Source organism: Pseudorasbora parva, chromosome 7 (assembly GCF_024679245.1).
Source record: "Pseudorasbora parva isolate DD20220531a chromosome 7, ASM2467924v1, whole genome shotgun sequence".
Lineage (NCBI taxonomy): Eukaryota > Metazoa > Chordata > Actinopteri > Cypriniformes > Gobionidae > Pseudorasbora > Pseudorasbora parva.
In genome coordinates this window covers 20,790,466-20,815,143 of record NC_090178.1, presented here as the reverse complement: position 1 = coordinate 20,815,143, position 24,678 = coordinate 20,790,466, and the positions used below count along the sequence as shown (strand labels likewise).

The following is a 24,678-nucleotide window of genomic DNA, read 5'->3' as shown; positions in this document are numbered from 1 at the left end:
TCAGACCAGCTGATGTTAGACAGCATTTGTTCATACGTTTATCTTATAATTTATTTTTAAAACAAAGAAATTGGTGCCTGGTCCAACAATTACAAGCTTTGTTTGGATGTTGCTTTTTATCAAGTGCGCTTTTATCTTAGAATTACAAAATGTAATTCAGTGTCAAGGTCTACACAGAGAAAAATGGAGAAGAAACAAGCTGAGAGAAAAAACAAACAAACAAACTTTAATGACTCTTAAGTCCTATTTAAGTGACCGGTCATATGTTTGCCGTACTTAAACTGTAATCCCAATTTACCATTTAAAAAAAAGTTAAGTGGGACAAATTTCTTTATTTAACATTGAGCTTTGCAGAGTTGATGGGTGGATGCCTTAAAGAAGGATAAAAGAAGGGATGACATGATAAGGAGAATGAAAGAAATAATGAAATGATACTATGCAGTGCGCTTGTTTCAAAAGTTCCATTTTATATCATAATATTCAGGTGTTATTGTTTTTTTTGTTGTGTCTTCTATGGCTATTTCCTTGTTCTGACCTGTGGGCCATGTCACCAGTTCTCCATTTGAGTACGCTGGTCCCCCTGCGAGCAAAATACATTAAATAAACACGGCACGAAAAGCTGCTTAGATTCAATGGCTACAATCTTTAAGTTTTGCATCATCAGTGATGCTTGTAGAATATATATAAAAAATTAACCTGGTGTACAAGTGATCTTAGGTTCCTCCCACTGTCCGTTGCTCTGACATGTGATGACAGGATTCTGTCTCTGGATGAAGCCTGGCTCACAGTAGTAGCGCACCTGTGAATTTGCCCTGTACTTCAGTTGACGACGTCCAAACATCTTAGCATGCGTCATGATAGGGGGCTGACCACAGAACGCTGCTAAAAAGAAACAAACAATAATGAGCTTTTGCTCTTTTCGGGTCAAAGCACCCCTGCAGAAGGTGATGTACTCACCAATACCCTTCTTGCAGGTGTAGGAAAGCTGGTAGTTGCAAGGGATATCACTCCAACGGCCATCGTCGTACCAAACCATGACAACACAATCCTCCCCTGACAGGAAGTAACTGTCTGGTTGTCCACGATACCAGTTCTCATACAGCTGATAGAGAAAGGAAAATGTTTTAATAAAAATAAAATATTGGAACTTGCATTTGAAGTCTGGAAAACCCTGCTCTGGGGCATTCAATAACTAGTAAGATACACTTGTGTTTAAATGTGTTTTTTTTTATTACAAAAAACCAAAGTAGGCTCACCAGAGGGTTCCCATCTGACCAACGGAAATCTCCCTCGATGGTCTTGTCATTGAGACCTGTCCACTGATACTCCCTGTATTTATCTAAGGGAAGAGAAAAGCAAAGAAATGCCAAATAACCAGCATACACTGTCAGCAAGTCACAACATAGACTCCTTTTTCAGTTTAACACCCGGATGCATTATATATGGCAGAAATGCACGGGCTCTTTTAACACAACCCTCATTCACTGACATGAATAAGGTGACACGCTCTAAGCCCTCCAGCATGTTGATGATTGTATAGAAATGCAGAAGAAAATGCTGGGCCCCTCAATGTTATGTCAACAAACTTGGTCCTTTAACTTGAAAGCTATACCGCTTCAGTAGCTTGACACACCTCTTTTTGACTTTTCATTTAAGCAATATCACTCGAGCAAGAGTGCTGATTTTCTGATTCAGTTGTGAGTTCGAGGAAGACATTATATAACAGTTCAATAAACAAGAAGTTAGTATTGAGTAGGCTAACTAACATTTTAGAGACAGTATTGGCATTTGCTTTGTCCATTTTTGCTCTTCACTAAATAGCTCCAAACGAAGTCAAAGCAGTGCAGGTATCAGAAAAAACACTAATGTTTAGGCTCTGAATAAATCACTGTTTTAAAAAAATTCAATGACTCACTCATAATAGAGACTTTGTATGCTCTGTTTATTGCTGAATGAATCTGTGTTATTTAACATATTGGTAGAACAAATGATGATTCAATCACTTTTGCGCCACATACTGGCAGAAAGAGTAAATGAAAAATGAACAACCTGAAAATTACACGTGGTTAAACACATTCCTTTAGGGTTCAAATCAGGTTCCATCAAGTCTAAATTTTAAACATCGTTTGATAAGAAGTCAAACTGATAGGATCAACAGGAAGGGGCCACCTCTACAAACAGCTGTTCAGACGTACCATTGATAAACTCCTGTTCCTCAGGCGACATAACAGAGACCAGGTGACCTCCGCACATGCGACAGTGCTGCTCTGCTACCTCCCATTTCTGCCGTTTGGTGAAATGTTTGTAACAAAACCCTTGGAACTTTTCCCAGCCTGGTTCACAGTGCTCTAGATCTTAATTGGAAGAGTGAGGACAACATTAAAGCGCATTAAAGGGATAGTTCACCCCCAAAATTTAATTCTGTCATTAATCACTCACCATCATGTCTTTCCAAACCCCTAAGACCTTCGTTCATCTTCGAAAAACAAATGAAGATATTTTTGACGAAATCCGAGAGTTCTCTGACCCCTCCATATATACATCTAATTAATTAACACTTTTAATTATTGTTAAAATAGTCCATGTGACTCCAGTGGTTCCAATTAAATTTTTATGAAGTGACGAGGATGAATACTTCCTCTGTGCAAAAACAAACAAAAGTAACAACATTATTCAACAAATTATTCACATCTGTCAGTCTTCTATGCTATTGATGTAGTAATAACAGTTCAGCACTTCCGAGTTACGTCAGAGCTACACCATAACTCCGATTTACCATTGGCTGATGCTGTTCACTTAAGCACCACAACGCGTGTGTGTGATTCTGACGCAGGAGGTGGCCAATGTAAACTACGTAGGAGACTGACACAGGCTAGAAGAAAATGTTGAATACATTTGTTATTTTTTGTTTGTTTCTTACACAAAAAAGTATTCTTGTCGCTTCATAAAATTAAGGTTGAACCACTGGAGTCACATGGACAATTTTAACAATCTTTCTGGGCCTTCAAAGTGTTAATTAAATTGCTGTCTATGGAGGGGTCAGAGAGCTCTCAGATTTTATCAAAAAGATCTTTATTTGCGTTACGAAGATGAACAAAGGTCTTAGGGTTTTGGAATGACACACACGCACAACACTCACGTTCTGGTATAAACAATTGCTCCACTTTTTACAATGTAAAAGTAAAATGAGGCATGAAGGTAACTCACCTGTCTCACAAAAATCTCCTCCATAGGTGGGTAGACAGAGACATCTACGACCTGCTCCACTGTCCACACAAGTGCCTCCATTTTTACAAGGGTTCTCCAAACATGCATCTATAAGACCATTCACATGTTTTTAAAGCTGACTAATAAGTGAAGGATGTAAAATCAAGTATGATTATAACCACAAGGTGGTGCTACTATGGCAGTAAAAGCCATACTGAGAGCAAGGCACACAATTTAGAAACTAAAGAACATGCTTCAACTAGATTCCTAATTGGTTCTTTTAATCTCTCTCTATCTAAAATATGCAATAGCAACACCGGATCCATTGCCTTTTCTTTCTGATTGTTCTGTTATCAGTTTCTAGTCATCATGGCCCCAGTAAACCAAACTCCCCCTTCATGCACTACTGAAACTATTTGTTGTGATGGGGGTTAAACACTTCTGATAAATTCCCTCTATCTGTCTGCACTGTAGCCTTTGATAGATGTGCTAATCAGTTGTTACAGTTTAGTGCATGTCAGTTATCAAGGTTCCAGGTATTTTAAAGAGATGCACTATATCTGCCAATGTTTGGAAGAAAAACAGCGCCCCCTTTGGAGATGCTCAAGTGGTGCTATAACTGGTTTATTTGTTATTTAGTATCAATTTTAACTTTATTAAAATAGTTAATTGAAATAAAGCTAACAATTAAAATAAAATATAAATATTAGATGGAATTTTTTTAACTACTTAAAAAATAACAACATGACAAAAACATAAACTAAACAATAATAAACGTTAATTCAAAACATAAATAAATACTATAATAATATATAAACAACATTAAATATTGGTTTAAAGGATTAGTTCACTTTAAAATGAAAATAGTGTTATTTGATGATAGATAAAAAATGTAGCTAAGCCCCTTAAAGAATTAGTTCACCTGATGAGTTATATTAATTAATATCCTGATTAATTAATATCTAAGCTTTAAAATGGCAGTAAATGCATCTATCCATCATAAATGTACTCCACACAGTTCCAAGGGGGTTAATAAAGACCTTCTGAAGTAAACTGAAATATCCATATTTAAAACTTTATAAAGGAAAATATCTAGCCGCCACCAGACCACCTTCCATATTCAATTTATGAAGAAAGTAAAACGCCTCTTGCAGTTCAAAATGCTTATGACGTCATATGTCGCATCAGTCATGCTTTTTATCGTAAGTTAAAAACAGAAGGTGGTCTGGCATAAGCTAGATATTTTACTTTATAAAGTTTTAAATATAGTAATTTTCATTACACAAAAGGCTTTATTAACCCCCGGAGCCGTGTGAAGTACATTTATGATGGATGCATGCACTTTTTGGATGCCATTTATAAAGCTTAGAAGTGCACTCTCAGAAAAAAAGGTACAGTACTGTCAATGGGGCGGTACCCTAAGGTACAAAAGGGAAAAGGTACATCTTTGTACCTTATTCACCCCTAAATGGTACATATCAATACTTTAAGAGTGTGTATTTGTACCTTAAAGGTACATATTAGTTACCCTGGATGCCAGCCGAATTTAGCCCCTCCCACAATATTTTTAGGTCGGGCAGTTCGGTCTGGCCTTGCTCCATAGAGGAGTAATTATCCCCGAACAGAAACTGTTCGGACCAATGAAATCATCAGGGCGGACTTTAGACGATGACGGACAGATGATCAACAGTAACGTAATCATGCACGTCATCAAAGGGGCTTGGATTATATTTGTTAGAATCCTAAACGGAGAGCTTGCTTGTGTATGCATTCACCATCACAATTTCTCTCAGAAATGATGATCATGTTGGGTAAGTACTCTGTGTATCATTGATTTTATGATAAAATGATTTTATTTTTTTAGAACACCAGCAAAGATCACATATTCCAGCCTGATTTCAGCGCGCGTGCAGACGGGGTTGCCAAGTTTTTACAACAAAACCCACCAACTACTAGCCCTAAACTTCTCGGGGGGTTCTCCGGGGGGAAAAGGGCGTTTTGGGGGTAAAATGTGTGTTATTTTGGCAAGGTTGCCTGCTAAAATTCGCACTCATGGGTCTATATATCACATAAAAGTCACCTCAACCTGCGGACATAGAAAACAACTCACGGAAAAAACGCGGACTTAGCAACACAGTGCAGTTGAACTCAGTTGACATTTTACAATGGATCGCTTCGTTGCTCTGATTGGTTGTAGATCTATCCAATTGAGGTCTTTCCTGGTTTGGTTGAAACACGCCCTATAATCACAGCCCAATGGAGCAGTTTCAGACTCATATTCTGACTAGAATTGAGTATGACCACGTCAGGCTACATATTAGTACCTTTTCGGTTTTGTACCCTAGGGTACCGCCCCAGTGACAGCAATGTACCTTTATTTCTGACAGTGTGTCAGGATATTAATTAATATAACTCCAATTGTCATCAGAAAGAAGACATGTCATATACACCTAGGATGTCTTGAGGGAGATTCTCATAGGGCAATTTTAGTTTTAAGGTGGACTAATTCTTTAAGGGGCTTAGTTAATTTTTTTATTTATCATTAAATAACACTAAAATACTTTAAAGTTCCTGTTCTTCGTGATTCCATCTTTCAAACTTTAGTTAGTGTGTAATGTTGCTGTTAGAGCATAAATAACACCTGTAAAATTATAAAGCTCAAAGTTCAATGTCAAGCGAGATATTTTATTTACCATAAGTTCCCTTTCAAAGCCTACAGCGAACGACTGGTTTGGACTACACCCCTGCACTTCCATCAGGAATGACGTCACTAGAACCGTTTGTTGACTAACCCTCCGCCCACAAGAACACGCAAAATAGGGGGCGTGGTCTTGTTGCTCTCCCACGTGGAGAAGAGCACGCATTCCGCGCTTGCATCTCCCCGTTATGGTAAGAGGCGGGACCTTTCCGGGCAAAGTGCGCTAAGCTGCTGTCCAATCACAACACGGGAAGCGCTGGCCCAATCAGAACTCGTTACGTATTTCTGAAGGAGGGACTTCATAGAACAAGTAAATAATCAGGTTGTTTTTAGGACATAGGAAACAGCGCTGTACAGATAAGTAAATTGTGTGAAAAATACTGTGTTTTTTTTACACGCGAAACATGAACTCATGTTACATTGCACACTGTAAACATAATCAAAGCTTCGAAAACACGCGAAGAACGGGACCTTTAAGCAAGTTTTTTTTCTCTCTTCAAATGCCCACATTAGGAAAATTGAGAAAACTATAGAACATGTTTTGTCCCACATACAGTAGTACAATGTGTTTACCTGAAATGTAGCCTGTCTTAACTAACACACTCTGTGTAGGTCTGGCAGACAGAGTGACAGACTCGAGTGTGGTTTTGACATGATTCTCATCTTCCATATTGTCTGTGCTTGCTTTAGTTATGAGTTCATCATCATCATCTTCATTGTCATCTGTCATAGTGGATGGTTTTTGGGTTTGCTCCATCTGTCCATCAATGGGTGCACTGGTGGAGTCATATTCACTTATGGCTTTGATGTCGTCTGTGGTAAGTGCAGCTTCCCCACTGAATTCAACATCTGTTCTGACCTCTCCTGGGTTTGTGGAAGAGGTCACAGACTGCCAGATAGGATTATGGGTCCTACGAGGAAGAAATGTAACCTCCAGACTTGTCGTGGGTCCCACAGTGCTGTCCTGATTATCTTCATTATCACTATTGGTTTCATTATGCTCCATCATATCTGTAAGGTTGGAGGGAGTGATGGTGGCCATTTTTGAGTATGGATGCGCAGTAACTGAAGACCAGTTTCCTGGAGGTTCTCCTTCTCCGGATGTCTCATCCTCATCACCGCCTTCAACGTTAAAAGTTATAGTAGAATTATTAAGCTCAGTGGATGTAGTGATTAGGTGATTAAGTGCTGCTCCAAGCCCTTCCTGCTCCACATTCTCCAGTTCTTCTTCCACAATCTCAAGGCCATATGTAGTAGTGCTTTCAGGGAGGACTCCTTCCATTTCCTGTGGAGAACTGATTTCTACTTGTGCAGGTCCATGTGTGGTTGATGTGCCCAACAGATGAGGCATAGGGGTGGTCAAAAGTGTGACTGGTAGGACATCATCATGATCGCCAGAACCTTCAGATGAGTCGGTTTCCTTCAGTGTTGTGCTCACAGTCGAATAATCACTGACGTCATCAACTGCACCAAGAGACACAGGAGCAGTCTCAGCTGAGGTCTCCTCAGCATTGTGACGGTCTGCAGAACTGTTTTCATGTATGGGTTTAAAAGCTGAAAGTGGATAAAATCAAAGAATTTTAATGTAATTTACAACCTTGATGAGTACATTTCAATCAATCAATCAATCCATCCATCCATCCATCCATCCATCCATCCATCCATCCATCCATCCATCCATCCATCCATCCATCCATCCATCCATAGCAAGATTGGACAGCCCTGCCATAAGCCCTATACACTTTCAGAGTTCAAGGCTTTTTCTAAAAACTTTCCATATGATAATTTTTTTAAGATTCATTTTAATTCCACTTAAATTTAATTTTGCAGATACACTGAATGAATATATGGTTTATTTTAACTTACTTGGGCTAATATTGTTCAGATGTGTAAATGAGAAGCTCTCTGTCATAGTCTCAGTTGTCGATGTTCCATATGTCTCTGATATATGTGGGGTGACCAGATGTTCTGCTTTTTTCGTTGATAACAAGGTTAAATCGTCACCGGAACCCTTCAATAAACCTTCAGTGCTGGACGTTCTTACTGAGGTGGACTGAGTTGTGTCTATAAAAAGGCCTTGTTCTTCATCTGACTCTGGAGCTTCTGTGACATTTCCTGCATTTTTCTCCACTGTAGCACCTTCAGGAAGGTATGTTGAGGGACTCGACTGGACTGGGGTATTGTACGTTGTGGTGTCATTGCTTGAGTCATATTCCAGTGTAGTGCCCTCAGTAGTCGTAGATATCTCACTAGTCGCACGATCTTCATCCACATCTTCATTCTCCAGGTTGGTGTCAGGCATGGGTTGGAAATGTTTGGACCCATCTATTTCCTTCGGTTGAGAGGATGGTGCCTCTGTTGTCACAGGCTGAGCCTCTGTAGATGGGGTGAATTCGATGGGCTCTCCTGGCTCTAAGTTGGTATCTGGCATTGGTTGATAGTGTCTATGATTGCTGCTCTTAACACCGTCAATCGCTGAAGCTTTTATATCTGGTTCTTCTTCATGCATGAAATTATTGTGCTTTGGATCCATGTAAATCCCTGGAACAGATTCAACTTTTTGCCAGGTGACCTCAGTGGACTGATGATATGTGTCTGTGCTGGCTGGGGTGGTAAGGTCTCTTCTGGTGCTAGCAGTGACATTTTCCTGAGAGCTTGGGGTGTGGTTGTGTTCCTCAGGCTCTGAAGTAGTCTGTGTGCTGTAGATGGAGAAGGACTCAACAGCCCCCTGAGCTTCATTTTCGGACCATTGAGTGACCTGATCCATGCTGTACTCCTCTTGGGGATCTGCTAAAGTCACAATATGCTGCTCTGTGTCCTCTGGCTCTGTTGCCATATAATGTATAGGTGGGACTGTCTGAGAGTTGCTGTTAGCTGCAGAGGAAGAATAGAATAGATACATTTATCCAAGCATTATGATTGTATGGGACTGATAGTTTAGGTCAGGGGTTTTCCAACTTTTTGATGCCTAGAACCCCTAAACATAATGATATAATTTGGAGGTACTCTCTTCCTAAAATGTAAATGCAGTTGTATATATTCATTAAAAAATAAACGTTCATACTCTGTGAGAAAAATATATTATTTGTAATTAAATAATCGTTTAAAATTTTAAATAGTTGGCTTTTACGTGGTCATTGTACTTGTAAGTTAAAATATTACCAGGAAAACATTCACTTTTTTTATTGTTTTTAGAATTACATTTTAATTTTACAACTACATTTATTTATTTATTTTTTAGTATTTTTATTTGAGAAAAATTGTTTATAAAAAAGTATAATATAATTATAAAACATAAAATCAGATTTTTGACCAGTCTTTAGAAAGCATAATAAAAAAAAGTTAAACATATTTAACATTATCTTAATTCTACAGACCAAAAAAAAAATCCTCATATTTTTGCAGACCCTCTAGCACCCCCTGGGGTCCCAGATTCAAACCCATCTGTCAATACCTCTAAAGCAGTAGGCATCATGGCGAGTGTGTGGGTCCGGGAATCCTGTTTGATTGCTAAAACGATAGACTGTCTTGACACCAGGATCAGAGCCCCCACACCGTTCTCGAGGGGTCACGATGGGGTAGCGAACGCTTCCATCAGCAAGCCAGCCAGGACTGCAGTGATTCAGACCATCATTCCATGCGGCATACAGCTGGCCAGTGGTGGCTAGCTGAGCTCCCTGCTGCTCACAGTATGTCTTAGCTTCTGACAAGCTGAAGCGCTGTTGGGTTGACCCATGAAAAACCTCCCCTAAAAAGTTACATAAATAAATGCACAACCAATTTTTGTTTTCACAAGTTATTGTAAACTAGTACATTCTGTGAATATGGACTTCTTTACCAATATCAAAAGCCAATTTGGAGCACAGTTAGCATAGTTTGTAAAAGTGAATATTAGCAATGTTTACGGTAGTGGTTTACCATGAATGTTCTCCACATAGCAATACACGTCAAAGAGTTCATCATTATCCATCATGCCATAGTTTCGAACGCCTGGTAATCCATCCATGTTTCCAAAACAGCCTTCACGGGGCATTTGGATTGGGTATCTTAGAAAGCATAGCATAAAAACATTTACATATATTTTTGTTATTAGTCAAAACCATCTAAGCTGAAACTTATTGTTACCTAACATAATTGCACTATTTTATATCGTAAACACTGTGGCAGGAGGACAATGTTGCACTGGCTAGTGTATGTCCTCTTTTTCAGCATCATTGATTCCAGAAGTATTTTTCTCAATCATCAATTTTTGTAATACTTTCGATGAAGTCCATGCTAATAATGAATTATAGCCCCGTTTACACTTATATATAATGTTCTTATATATATACACATCAATGTTCAAAACACACGACACAAATGACGGACATTAGCCGAGAAGTAATATATGCTGGCTTTTGCTTGAATATGCTTGTGTGTCATGTTCGCTTGTTTGTCCATTTGCGAACGTATTGTCACTCACTTCAGCCATGATAAAGACTCGTCCACCCCGTATGGAGCATCTAAATCTCTTCACTGTCTATTTTAAGTGTCAGTTTACAAAATAAGTCTGACAAGTAAGATACTATACTCCTAATATATGTTTGTGTCCTCTTTTCATGATCTGTATAACCCTAATCCGGTCATAATTGTTAGCTGGACTGTCGTGTCGTGTCGTGTAGCTACTATCGAGTTGTTTATGAGAATGGTTTGTGTTTTTGTGATGGAAGGGGTGAATTGACTTTTTCATTGAATATTCGACCTGGATTAGTAACATACAGATCCTGCCATACTCATTGCCTGGGTTACGTATGTGTGGGGCGAGACCCTTTTGGGGGTAGGGGCGTGTTTGTTTTGCTGATTTGAAATATCAACAAAAGTTACCAGAAAGCATTTACCCCACCTTTAAGACCTATACTGCATTATAGGAACAGTCATAGTTACATATATATATTTTATAATTATTCAAAAGTAATGCTTTTTCACTGTGCATGATCATAATCCATTATACGCTGATTTACAAATGATAAAATATAAAATTGTTCCAGAGACATTTGCTGTACCAATTATTAGTTATCAATTATGTATTTAATGGCTAATGTTGGCATTAGTGTTTATGAATGGTAATTTTGATTTGTTAAAATATATACGTTGCCCAGCCAAAAAAAGAGATGCTGTTTGGATTCAAACTGGCAAATGCTTTAGAGTCAATGATTTAATTATTATTGCAGTGATTTTTATATTTCTAAAGTTATTCCAACCCAAATTGATGGAGTGTGTAGCTTTTCATTTTTTAACAACCATGTAGGAAGACACATTATGGCCATATTCCAGGATGACAATGTCAAGATTAATCAGGCTGAAACTGTAAAAGACTGGTTGGAAGGGAGCATGAAGAATAATTTTCACACATGAATTGGCACCTCTGAGTCCAGACCTTAAATTCACTAAAAGTCTTTGAGATATGCTGGAGGAGACTTTACAGAGTGCTGGACTCTTGCATTGTCAATAAAAGATCTGGACCAAATCGATGCACCTCTTGATGGAAATAACATAAAAGCATTTTTGGTCACGATCATATATTGACACTGTCAAGTCTCCTCCAAGTCACGTCCCAAAGACTTTTGCTAGACCCTGGAAACTTGTCTGTATCACATAGTGCAAGCATAAACCTCACAGGATGACATTGGTGATTATTTGATGTGTCTGTCATTTACCTAACAGAGCGATCTGAAAGCCAGCCAGCGTCACACTGCTCATAGCCGCTGTGGTACGCAGCCAGCAGCTGCTCTGGAGAAGCAATCTGAGCTCCAATGTCCTCACATGCATCTTTGGCCTCATCAAATGTGAAGGCATAGCGACTTGAGGTGTGGCGGTAGAGGAAAACAACACCTAAGAACACATAGCATATTAGTGCCTTATATATTACAGATTTTGCACTGTTATAAAATATTAGTACCACTAACCATTTTCTAGTGTGGAAAACACTGTCTTATTAAAGGGGTGATGAATTGAGAAATCAAATTTCCCTTGAGCTTTTGATATAGACCTGAAATTTCAGTTGGAGTGCAATGAATCTAAAATATATGAAAGTTAATTTTTTATCATTGCATTATGGCAATTTTTTTAGAAGGACCTGTGTATGTATATATATATTTATATATATATAAATAAATATATAAAATTCTTATTTCTTAATAAAATGTTCTTAATTATATACATTTATTGAACATGAAAGAAAATGAATTTACACGATCACAATCTTATGAACTACTTATGTTCAAAACTGCTGATTATTGTGATTATGGCAAACATCTAAAGGGCTGTCCTCGACTAAGGATTTAGACAATCCAATCAGAATTGTCGAATCTCTCTATGGTCGACTAATAGAATCATCTGTGTGTGTGAATGGGTTGGGAGGGGCACAACAGTGTCAGCAGAAGGGTAAAACTATTTTTATTTTCCTTTACACACTGCACACAGCAACAACTTTTAATAAAGTGACCAAAACTGCCTGCCAACTGACAGACGAACTGACAATGGCTTTCTTATTTAGGTTTAAATAGCCTAAACGGTAATGTGGTGGATAAACATTAATAAACCGTTTACTCATAACATGTAAAAGCCGCGATCGAAATACAGAACATCACACAAATATATAAAAGAACATTTTGATAAATAAACCTAAAAAAAATACCTGCCTAGAGAGGAAAAGAACACTTTAAGTGTGTGCACATGCACGTTCTGAATCCGATTGTGCCTAAAGCCGGTGAAGACGTATGTGAAGCTCAGCCCCGCGCGCCTCAGGATCTCACACCGCCACCTGACGCGCACATTATATACACGCGCGTCGCAAGCTCAATTTTGAATTGACTGACAGATGAGCTGCACGAAAGCGCTCTGTGGTGCAGCAGGATTTTAAACAACGCGGACAGGCGCTGAATTGGTACACCTTGGAAACAGGTACACTCATTGAACGTGTTCTAATGAACGTGAACGTGAGTTTCGGTGCGAAACCCAGCGCCCTTAAAGGGGTCACACACCGACGCTCAGCTCAGCTCAGCTCAGCGACACGTCTTTAAAATATTGAGCACCCCCATATTGCCAAAATGGTAGCCTACGTTTCATAACACCCGCGAAGATTCGACCGTGAGATCGGTGGTCGAATCAGGCTCCGCATATCGATGCATCGAATCTTCGACTATTCGGGGTCACCCCTATGTCAAAGACAGAGACTTTAAAAGAATAATCACCTTTTACTTTGACTTGGGCCTGGTCATGAGCATCCTCCAAGCCGTGCTGGACTTCACAGCGGTAGAAGCCTGTATCATTATGTTTCAGCCCATCCAGTCTGAGGGTAAGATCAGCTGAAGAGGCAGCATAATTCAGCAGGGAAGCTCTGTCTTTATACAACTCACTCACCTTTACCCTCTCACCACGGGCCACTAGGATCTCTGTCTCTCTGTTTGATGAAAGAAAGCTCCATTTGGCTCGTGGCTGGGTCAGTACAGCATGTCGACCCAAAGACGGGGTCCGGGAGAGACTCACCAGGCAGGGCAGAGTCAGGGAGCCTCCCAAAATGGCAGACACTGGGCTATCGGGAATGGCCACTTGTAAGAATGTGGTCTCATCTGAGGAAAAGACGTGAATTATCCACTTTAAGTGTCTTTAACTAACATACACATTTATCATTTGATACAATGTATTTATTATGTATACATGTTTTTACATTGTACTTATTATGTATACATGTTTTTAATTTCAGTAATTACATCTATAATTACACTTCCCTTAGCCCTTAACCTATAATCTTAAACCTAACCAGATCACAAAACCTGTTACTTTAACCGAAGCTCCCCTCAATAGCAGCAAAAGAGTAATACAACAATACAACAATTTTGCAATACAACATGAACACAATACCAGTACATTTTACCAAACTTTTTTTGAGTAAATCCAAAATACACCAAAAAATAAAGTATGACCCAAAGCTTATAATTACATTTTACTGTGCATTTACAGTCTTTGGCTTGCTGGAAAGCATTGAGTAAAATAACACATAATAGTGTGTTATAAAACTAGTAGTGTCAATGTTTGACTCTAAAAGCTGTCTGTGACCTTTACTGTTATTTATCATTAACCATATTCTGCATCTTGAACAGTTGAGGTGAAACAAACCTGCTGCAGGACTGAGGATGGAGGAAGATGACAAGACAAAGAGGCAGATGGTACGCAGCAGTATATGCAGGAACATCGCTGATCTGAGACCGAACAGTGAGTGAGAGAGAGAGAGAGAAGAGAGAGAGAGAGAGAGAGAGAGAGAGAGAGAGAGAGAGAGAGAGAGAACATAGAAACAATGTCAAAGAACAGCATTATAAAAGGTCAAATGGGAACTGTGACATACCACAACATAAGATCTTTGTATTGAGATGAAAGAAGCAAACATTTATTTCCAGTACAGCAATTTAGCTAATTTATGTCATTGAATTTAACTGCATTCTGTTCCAGTGTAAGTTCATGGATATTCATAGGGGAAAATGACACGCTGTCTTGTGTGAAACTGAGAAAATGAGAAAGAGGGAAAGTTCTTTGTGCCTCTGCTGTTGCCAGATTGTGTGAATTCTCATTCTGAATTCTTAAGCCTTCTGAAATCAGGCTGCAAAATTTTAATAGCCATTTTAATAGCATTAAATAACTAAATAAAATTATTTTTAATGTTCAATTAAGGAAATAAAAATACAAATAAAATTTTCATACTTTTTAGGACAAGGGAACCCCTGACTCTCACTAAACCCAGGGACAAATAATAATAATAATATTATCTATCTATCTATCTATCTATCTATCTATCTATCTATCTATCTATCTATCTATCTATCTATCTATCTATCTATCTATCTATCTATCTATCTATCTATCTGTCTGTCTGTCTGTCTGTCTGTCTGTCTGTCTGTCTGTCTGTCTGTCTGTCTGTCTGTCTGTCTGTCTGTCTGTCTGTCTGTCTGTCTGTCTGTCTGTCTGTCTGTCTGTCTGTCTATCTATCTATCTATCTATCTATCTATCTATCTATCTATCTATCTATCTATCTATACAGATAATATTAATACGCTACCATTTTCTGTACCAAACAATAGTTAATAAAACTATATAGATATTTAACAGTTATCCACATAAACAAAACAGGTCAGACCACTTAAAAATATGAATTTTCCAATAAGAATATAATTAGGTTATAAAGTTAAACCAATGAACAAATACTTAAGCTGCCCTAACCCTTCCCCCTTTGTAGACCGCTGGTTAAAAAGGACTGAGAACAAAACAGAAAGGCTTGCCTACAGTTCTAATTTTCACCGCAAACCCACAGCATAGTCTTTAGAGGGTGTGTTTATTCTTTAAACAAGGATACTTTGCAAACTTATAATTTGTGTTGAATAACATTTTATTTGTTTTATTTGGCTTTATGTGTGGCTTTGAATTTTCACAAGCCTTTCTAATTCAGAGGTTAGTCGAGAGCTTGCTGGACAGAGGATTTGGCAACCCTGTGCTATGTCCAGCTGGCATGATTCAGATCTTTAGAGTCTTTAGGAGCTCTTGTATGTGCTCAGAATTCTGACAAGTCACCGAACAGACTAACTATCCTTTTCTAGACATGAGCATCTCTTTACCCATACATCCATCTCAGCTAATGTCATCTTTATGCACCTGTCTCTGTGCTGCCCTTAAACTACACACAGAGCACAATATAGACTGTGTTCCGCTAAAACAGCTCAGTGAAAGGGAATGTTTTTAGCAGCTAGATGGTTTCTAAGTGAGACAGGCTGAAATAAATAAATAAAAGACCACCTGCTAGATCTACTGAAATACTGTTTGTAAAGACCGAATGAATTGAATAGTCATGCCTCAATGAGTGAGCCAGAAAAGCAAGCAGACATAACAGTGGTCCAGTGATTCTAACAAATTGTAAATATCTCAGTGACTTTTTAAAACCCATTCGCAAATATCCGAGGAAGTTTTAGCAACACTACACAAGCTATTTTGTTATATTTTCATGTAGGACTCCAGGCACCATTTAAATGAAGTGGAAGGTAATGAGTTGATTACATCAGTTTTACATGATAACATATAATTGACTTTAAGTTATTTTAACAACAGGATGTTTATGGTGATATTTGTGCAAAATAAGGGGTCATTTAAGTATCTAATTGTTACTCTTCTCTGTTTACATGAAGCCTTTTACAACCAACCAGATGTGAAATTACAGACTACATCCCTAAAGAAAAAACCCTCATCTCTGATTTGTAATGTTACCTAATAGAGCGCAGGCTGATGTAGGAAATGTACTGAAGCAATGTGAGTTTTAATCAATGAGACAGACATGGAAGTGCAATTGAACAGGAGTCCTCTGGGTTTGGACATTTCAGCAAAAATAAAAAAATTATATAACAAATCTTTCAGCTGTGCTGCCATTCTGTATCGCAAAATAAAGTATGCAGGAGAAGTTCAATACTTACTTCAGCAATAAAAGTTAAAGCAAAATAAACACAAATGTGATGTTTATTTTGATTATCTTATACATGTTGGACAATTTCATGCTTCCAACTTTGTGGGAACAGTTTGGGGATGGTCCATTCCTGTTGCAACATGACTTTGGTGTGGAGGTATTTGACTGGCCTGCACAGAATCCTGACCTCAACCCGACTGAACACCTTTGGGATGAATTAGAACGGAGACTGCAAGCCAGACCTTCTTGTCCAACATCAGTGCCTGACCTCACAAATGTGCTTCTAGAAGAATGGTCAAAAATAAACACACTTTTAACCTTGTGGAAAGCCTTCCCAGAAGAATTAAAGCTGTTATAGCTGCAAAGAGTGGACCAAGTCCACATTAAACCCTACAGATTAAGAATGGGAGGTCATTAATGTTCATGTGCATGTAAAAACAGGCTTCCCAAAAATGTGTTAATATAGTGTATAATGTATATATTAGTAGTCATGTCAAATAACTAAATCAGCATACTATCATCTGAAAAATATTGCAAGAATTAGATGCTTTGTTTCCAGGCAAGACTTAGAGAAACTGGTTCATGCTTTCATCACCAGTAGGGTGGACTATTGTAATGGCCTTCTCACCGGCCTTCCCAAAAAGACCATTAGACAGCTGCAGCTCATACAGAACGCTGCTGCCAGGATTCTGAGCAGAACCAGAAAATATGACCAAATTTACCGTTGTTCTTATCTTTGATCATTTTCTTATTTTTAATTCTCTTTACAACTGTATATTTCTATTTCTTATACATCTGTTGATTATTTTTGGTTAGAGCTGTCTGACTGGAAGAGATTGGAAAAGGAGAGCAGTGTGCTTCGCTTCATTCTGCTTGTGTAGCAGACGGTGTAAAGAAGCGGACTCAAGAAAGGGGAGGCCCTGCGGTGCATTGGTAACGTCCCCTACAGGAGCCCGTCTTGGACTAACTTGTAAGACATTTACATTTACATTTAATCATTTAGCAGACGCTTTTATCCAAAGCGACTTACAAAAAAGGGGAGAGTAATAGAAGCAACGGAACAGACAAGGCCAAAAACCTGTAAGAGCTGTAAGAAATCTCAATTAATTAGCACAATACACAACAATTTTTATTATTTTATTTTTTTTAAAGACAGACATCTACAACAAAAACTCACGTACGCAAAGTGCCGAACACTGGATTTTGATAGCTATGATAACAACCCATTAGGACTAAGGCTGTTGCCCCAGCTGTTGTCGTTAATGCAGATTCAGTGGCCCAATGGGTTGGTTTTAGACACTGCGAACCTGCTCCATCTCTTCTATCTCCGATAGGGGTATAATTTTTAATCACCATTTTATCTTTATTATCTTTTTTTTTATTAAATTCTCTTTACAACTATTTCTATTTTTATTTTTATACATGGTATTATTTTTCGTATGCATATGTTATCACTATTTTCATTCATTTCTATGTAAAGCACTTTGAATTGCCATTGTGTTTGAAATGTGCTATATAAATAAACTTGCCTGGCATTATACTGTATATATAGATGGATTCTATATATATATATATATATAGAATCCATCCATTTTAACATAAAAATTAACAGTATGATTTGCGTCTTCTCGAAAAAGCAACAATTCCACAGCACACTTCCTTGATGTAACCTTTTTCTCCTGTTTTCAGTTTAAAAAGGAAGTTCACCAAAGATATGGCCCATTAAACTCCCTAATCCAGGGTTCCAACAGAAGTGGTTTACTGTAAGTACAAGACAGGAACTACAAAGCCCAGAAAAAGCCGAATTCAGGGCACAAAAGCCTCAGACGCACCAGAGCAGGAAGTTCTGACGCTATGGTGCTTTTTTTTTGTTGAGATGTAGAGTAATGGGTACATGGAGATGGTAAGCCTGAGAGGGAGAGAGAGAGAGAGAGAGAGAGAGAGAGAGAGAGAGAGAGAGAGAGAGAGAGAGAGAGAGAGAGAGAGAGAGAGAGAGAGAGAGAGAGAGAGAGAGAGAGAGAGAGAGAGAGAGAGAGAGAGAGAGAGAGAGAGAGAGAGAGAGAGAGAAATGGATGGATGGAAACTGGCATGAACTGGCTGACCCGTAGTTGGATACACGAATGCATGTTACTGCCATAGAGAAGGAGTGTGTTTGCACATTCACTGTACCTCCTCTAAAAGGAGACTTTAATCTCCAAGATTAAGTAGAGAAGCACATCATTTTTGTGACAGTTTTCAGAAAGGAAACCTCAAGAACTTTAACACTAAGAAGACTGAACAAAGCTGCATTGCTGTTTTTTCTGAAAGTACTTGTGTCTCTGCTTAACTTGTATCCTGTTGTTCTTTGAGGACATAATCAACAGACGCAGCAACATTTCCATAAACCAAATAAATACAGATCGCAGAAGGGCAAACATGGAGGACAGGGCCCAGCAACCTCAAGAGTGCTTAGGCAGGCATCTCCACGGACGCCTGCTGTCTGGAATACAGAATGACTTAATTTGAAGGGAAATGGGGAAGGAGGCAGTCTATTTCACTTACAGTGATAGTGCAGAGTTTAGAAGCTCACAATTCCCTGCTGATGACTTGGTTTTAGTCTTGGAGTTTGCCATATTATGCTCAAAGCATGCTGGATCTTTTGGATCCCTCAGACAAGGGATGGAAAGCAGACAAACTTTCCCACACACGTGTTGTCTGTCAGCTTGGTCATGGGCACTATACCCTTGCTCTTTCTTCTCTCTCAGTGACACACCCACCCTCAAACTCAAGGCCTTTCTCCTCGCATGACTCTCTGTGACTGTCCATCACCCGGGGCAACCAGAACTGTCCCCTAAACACAGACCGACCGGAACTCACGCAGAGAGAGACAGAAAGGCTAATTCTTCCAGGCTGCAGAGGTCTGAGGTGTTATTAGCCAAGCAGGCAGCGGAAGATCTGGCTAGCCAAGCATACAGCCATTCTCTGAGCTCTGTAAGAATCTGCAAAAAACAGATCTGAATAGTGGACTGAGCCTCACAACCAGAACCAGAAAAAAATGAAATGAACACAAAACGTATTCACCTTATGCGGCAAAGCGGAAGTAAGCCCATTTCTGTGACTATGTCAGCACTTCTGATTAATTAGCACCATCAAGTTACAATGGCCGCACCCCAACAAGGTAAATATATAAATATTTTTAATACGTTACAACTGTAAAGCACATATACTTTTATAGAAAGGTTAAACTTATCAATAATGTATTATTAATAAACATTAATGTTTAATGTACAACAGTATACACACATACAAAAATATACAAATATACCTAAACCTATACAAAAATAGGGTGTCAAAATTGTACCTTTAGGGGTACAACAGCTTGTCGCTGGGGCAGTACCCTTAAAAGGACAACTTTGTACCATTTTTACCACAAAAAGGTTCATAGTAGTCCCTTAAGGTACGCATTTGTACTCAAAGGTACTAATATTCACCTTTTAGGAGTAAAAAAGGAAGATGTCCTTTTAAGGGTAGTGCCCTAGCGACAAGCTGTTGTACCCCTAAAGGTACAATTTTGACACCCTATTTTTCTCTGTGTACACTACCATGTAAAAGTTTGGGGTTTGTAAGATTTTTCTCATCCAAGGCTGCATTTATTAATAAAAAATACAGTAACCGAGTAATATTTTGACTTCATACAATGACAAAGCTGAATTTTCAGCAGTTACTGCTCCAGTGTATGTCATTTAATATTTAATAAATCATTCTAATATACTGATTTGGTGCTTAAGAAATGTTTCTTATTATTAGCAACATTCTGCATAATATTTTTTGTGGAAACTGACATTTGTCAGGATTTTTTGATAAATCGAATGACTTTATTTGAAATAGAAATCAATTTGTAACATTTATAACATGTCTTTAGTGTCACTTTTGAATTATTTAATGTGTCTTTGCTGAATAAGGATGTAAGGCTGGAAAAAGCTAGTAGATGCCGAAATGTCTAATCGCTCTGAGAAAACAAAGGAAATTAGCATCTGAACTTATTCATACAGTTAGAGTCTCTGTCCGAGACGACATCACACTGAGTGAACCATCTATGAATGACTCTAATTTACATGCCTTTCCTTTCACATGAAACTTCCCCCAAACTACTGCTCCCCCAAACTTGAGATCACCTGAAATGCACCAGAAATCTCTTTGTTACAATGTCAATCCTCACGATACAGTATTATATGTGTTTGATATCATTTGAAATGTCTCAGTGCGACTGGTACAAATATCTCAACTCCACAGAAGTTAACCAAAAGATAATCAATGTTTTAAGAGTTTAGAGATATCTTTCCTTGGTGTATGGTGGGTGTGGCTTTCAGCCATTTGGCCTCTCTTCTAATCAAGTCTATAGAACTTGATCAATGCAAATTCCTATTGTGATGGGTATGTATCTGGTTCTGGGTATTTAAGGAAATGTTGCAAAGAGCTCAGGGCTCGATACTGTACTCAGGTCAGCCCGTAATGCTGGACGTTTTAACCCATGCAGCATTATGTAACCTTGATAAGTCAGGTATCCATCTCATTCTTTACTTTAGAGTATTTGATGTGAAGTATACCTTTGAATTGATTATGTAATTGCCGTTATACATTTACCTGACTGTTAATAAATTTATTGTTACACTTTGATTGATTCTTTCTGACTTGCTCTGGAATTATTCAGGTTACAAACGGACATAATTTCAACAAAGGGTTAAACGGAATAATTAAATGTGTAGTTAAACTATTAAAGAATGACCAAATAACCAATTGGCATTCAAACCCAAATTCTAAATTATCATTAAATGGAGTCATATAACGAGGAATTGGAATAAAATCCTTTATGCCCCGCTGAAAAGACCGAACGCGCAGCGACCTTCACCCGCCGATCGTTAGCCTTCATTGGGACGATTTGGGCGGCCTTACAAGGATAAGTTAGGATAAGGATTTTCAAATAAGAAAGTATTCAAATAGATATATAAAAAAGAGTTAGTTTATAAAACTAAATTCATGATGACCCCAAACTTTTGAACAGTACTGTATACCATTAACCTAAATTAATAAATGCTCTAAAAAAAAAAACTAAAAAAAAAACTATAATTAATATAAGAATAAAATAAATACTTATACTTAAATAAACAGAAGTTTAAATTGAACTGAAACTGAACCTTATTACTAGGAGTTTATAGTTTATTGTTCTACCAGCTGCCAAGGGTAATTTTTGCTTTACATAAAGACGTATGAATGTTTAAAATCATTTACATAATCTACTAAGAACTGAACACAGTAACATAATTAATATAAAAATACATTAACAGGGAATATGTGACACATTAATGTATGAATCAAATGAATAAAGTGTGCATCATCAAATCTATTTTTCTGGGACTCTCCAACAATCCCATCCTGCCTTACTTTCTTAGTTTATAGAAAACTTTATCACGAGTGACCCTTTACTTTTCACATTGGGGTGATCAGGACTGGACATGAGTGCTGTACAGTTAAATTAGGTCAGATGTGTCCTGCAGGGGTTCCAGCGAGTATTTTGGCTATGGTGATTGAAAGAGAGGACACCTAAATAATTTGACAGGAAATGACAAAGAAATGTATTTTATTCCACAACAGATACTAAATATAAGTGCCGGCATGAATATATATATATATTTAGCAGTGGATAAGATGATGTTTGGATGCCTCACAAACCGTTTAACTTAATCTGTCAGTTTGTATGAAGGATCTTTATCTTATAACTGCTCGAAAAACACTCACAGCAACTGACTTCGGCTCTGTTGAACCTATTTGAGCGATGGGTTTAGAAACAAGCTGAGCCACTGTGAAGATAAATGATATAAAGTAATGGAATAAAGTGCTGTAATTTTACAGCTGAAAACACAATGCAGACCATAACACTCAATATCTCAATAGAATAAAGCACTGGAATAACTGCAAATGTAGACCAAACAGGTGTTCATGAATCATGTCTCTTATGCTACATTTGGCACCTGGATTTCTGCTTATTTTGTTCCACAAAGCAAAATCACCCAGCAGGTGTGCTGCAGATATCTCTTCCACAGCCACCTCTAATATTTGTATCTAAAAAGCCTTTAGGTACAATATACTAAAATTTGTTAAAGAGTCACTAAAATCAGCACACTGTTAAAATGGCATTTAACAAGACTCAACTCAACTTTACTTTAAGCACCTGAGTAGTGGTGGGTCTGTGTGATATTTCACAAAACTAGAAGACTTTGTAACTGTATATAAGCAATATTCTTTTTCAGAAAGGAAAATGTAAAACATGTAAAAGAATTAGGGAGAATCTATAGGCCTATGTTATGAATGATTTACTGCCATTGTGTAATGTTTGGAATCTGATTAAGTGATCCGGATTACATGTATAGGCCTAGCCTATATGTTAGGCATTTACATGTTTCTTAAGATTTCCCAACATAACATTAAAATGTAATCTAATACACACTAACTAGATTTTGATTAGGGCTCTTACATTAGCAGTTCTTTTGCAGGATTCTGCAAATCTGTAAATTAGTATCATGCAGGTAATTGTATTTTTAGGTAATGGGAAAATACAGGTCGATTGTTTGCTAGGGTTACTGCAAAAACATTTACAGTATCTCAACTGCAATATGCAAATAAGAAATGCATTCACTTAGAAATGTCAAGAGCAGGTGTCGTCTCTTTAAAGGCTCAGTCTGTGAAGAACACTTATGCACCTCCTAACACTGACAAGCTATCAAACACATTCTTAACAAATTCTAAAATTAATTATCACAAGCACTCCAGGAATAGATACACTTGGATCTAAATGAAATGGGCTTTACAGCCTGATGCCATAAAAGTGACTTTTAAGTTTATGTTCACACACACACACACACACACACACACACACACACACACACACACACACACACACACACACACACACACACACACACACACACACACACACACACACACACACACACACACACACACACACACACACACACACACACACACACAGCTGTACTGCATGGTGCTTTAAAATCCAGATAAACTGATTTTAAGAACCTTTAATGTAACATCAAGAACTTTTAATCTCAAAGACCCATTTGCAGCCAAAAATATTCAGAATAAGAAAAAAGGTTCTTATGAAGAACAATGTAAGTATTTAAGAAAGTATTCTAAGGCACACGTTATCAATGAACAACCATTAAATTAAGTTATATTATAACAATAATCTGAATGCATACTACTCAGCATAATAGTCCAGACTATTGTCCAGTTCACATGGGCTGATGCAACATGCATTCAGCATAGCAATCTCCAACATAGCATCTTTTGCTGTGGGCTCAAACTTGAAAATATGCAGAAAATGTTCTGCGTAAGCAGAATTCCCGTACTAATCCAAAAAAAGATAATCCGAAGTCAAAATCCAACAGCCATGATATCAGTTTTCTAAGTTGCAAATGCTTTTACAGAATCATTATAGTCAATAAAAAAAGCAACATACCTTATTTCTAAGGATTCCTCTTGAAAAGCCCCGGTTTAGATGGATGATTGTATAGTCTCATGGAGTGCAGGGTGGAGATGATGGATGCTGTGAGCTCGTTCAGCAGGAGGAGAAGAAAGAGAGAGAGGATGACAGAGAGAGGAGGAATAAAGGCGCAGGAAGGATCTCCGATCAACCCACTTTCTTTCACCAACAGGGCTCATTTTCCTATTTGGCGCAATGAAGAAAGTGGGAAGGGACGGAGAAAAAAGTTAAAATGTCCTAAATTAGAATGAGCTGAGAGAGAGAGAGAGAGAGAGAGAGAGAGAGAGAGAGAGAGAGAGAGAGAGAGAGAGAGACTTACTAGCATACTAATATCATACTCTCTTGTCTAATCAACAAAAACATACAAAAAAGTAAACAAAAAAAGATAAAGCGCGTAGGCCTACCGTTTCAAGCTAACCAGTGTCCTTCATGAAGCTCATCTGCTAGAGAAGAGGAGATGCAGGTTTGTGCGTGCCACTAAAATAAGAAAAAAGAAAACGATGCTGTGGGCTTGTGATAAGCTCCATGGGTCGGTTGAGTTCATAATTGCATTAAACGCATTCTGTCAATAATTACAAGGTAAAAACCTGTCGAGGTGATGACAACTTTAATTTACCAATGGTAAAACAAAGATCAAATTGCCACAGGGGACAGTTTTTGTTTTAGTATTTAATTATTTAGGTGATTATAAATATACTGTAAATATGTAAAAGACAGTACAAATGGTAGACCTGTGCTGTGATGAACGAATCA

General features: G+C 38.0%; 1 protein-coding gene across 2 annotated transcripts; it reads right to left on the bottom strand.

Annotated features, from left to right (window-relative positions):
* Positions 1 to 200: 200 nt before the first annotated feature.
* bcan (brevican) lies at positions 201 to 24,173 on the bottom strand. 2 transcript variants are annotated; one of them, XM_067448515.1, is made up of 14 exons: positions 23,902 to 24,173; positions 14,063 to 14,145; positions 13,138 to 13,515; positions 11,602 to 11,776; positions 9,824 to 9,951; positions 9,360 to 9,653; positions 7,772 to 8,779; positions 6,479 to 7,459; positions 3,208 to 3,315; positions 2,196 to 2,354; positions 1,257 to 1,339; positions 958 to 1,102; positions 697 to 882; positions 201 to 580 (listed from the first exon to the last, which is right to left on the bottom strand). In XM_067448515.1, exons 2-14 carry the CDS (start codon positions 14,136 to 14,138, stop codon positions 453 to 455), a joined length of 3,849 nt encoding a protein of 1,282 aa, XP_067304616.1. In that variant the 5' UTR covers positions 14,139 to 14,145; positions 23,902 to 24,173; the 3' UTR covers positions 201 to 452. The 2 variants fall into 2 exon arrangements, with proteins under 2 accessions (XP_067304616.1, XP_067304617.1); XM_067448516.1 differs by having other exon boundaries at positions 697 to 879.
* Between the last annotated feature and the right edge of the window lie 505 nt (positions 24,174 to 24,678).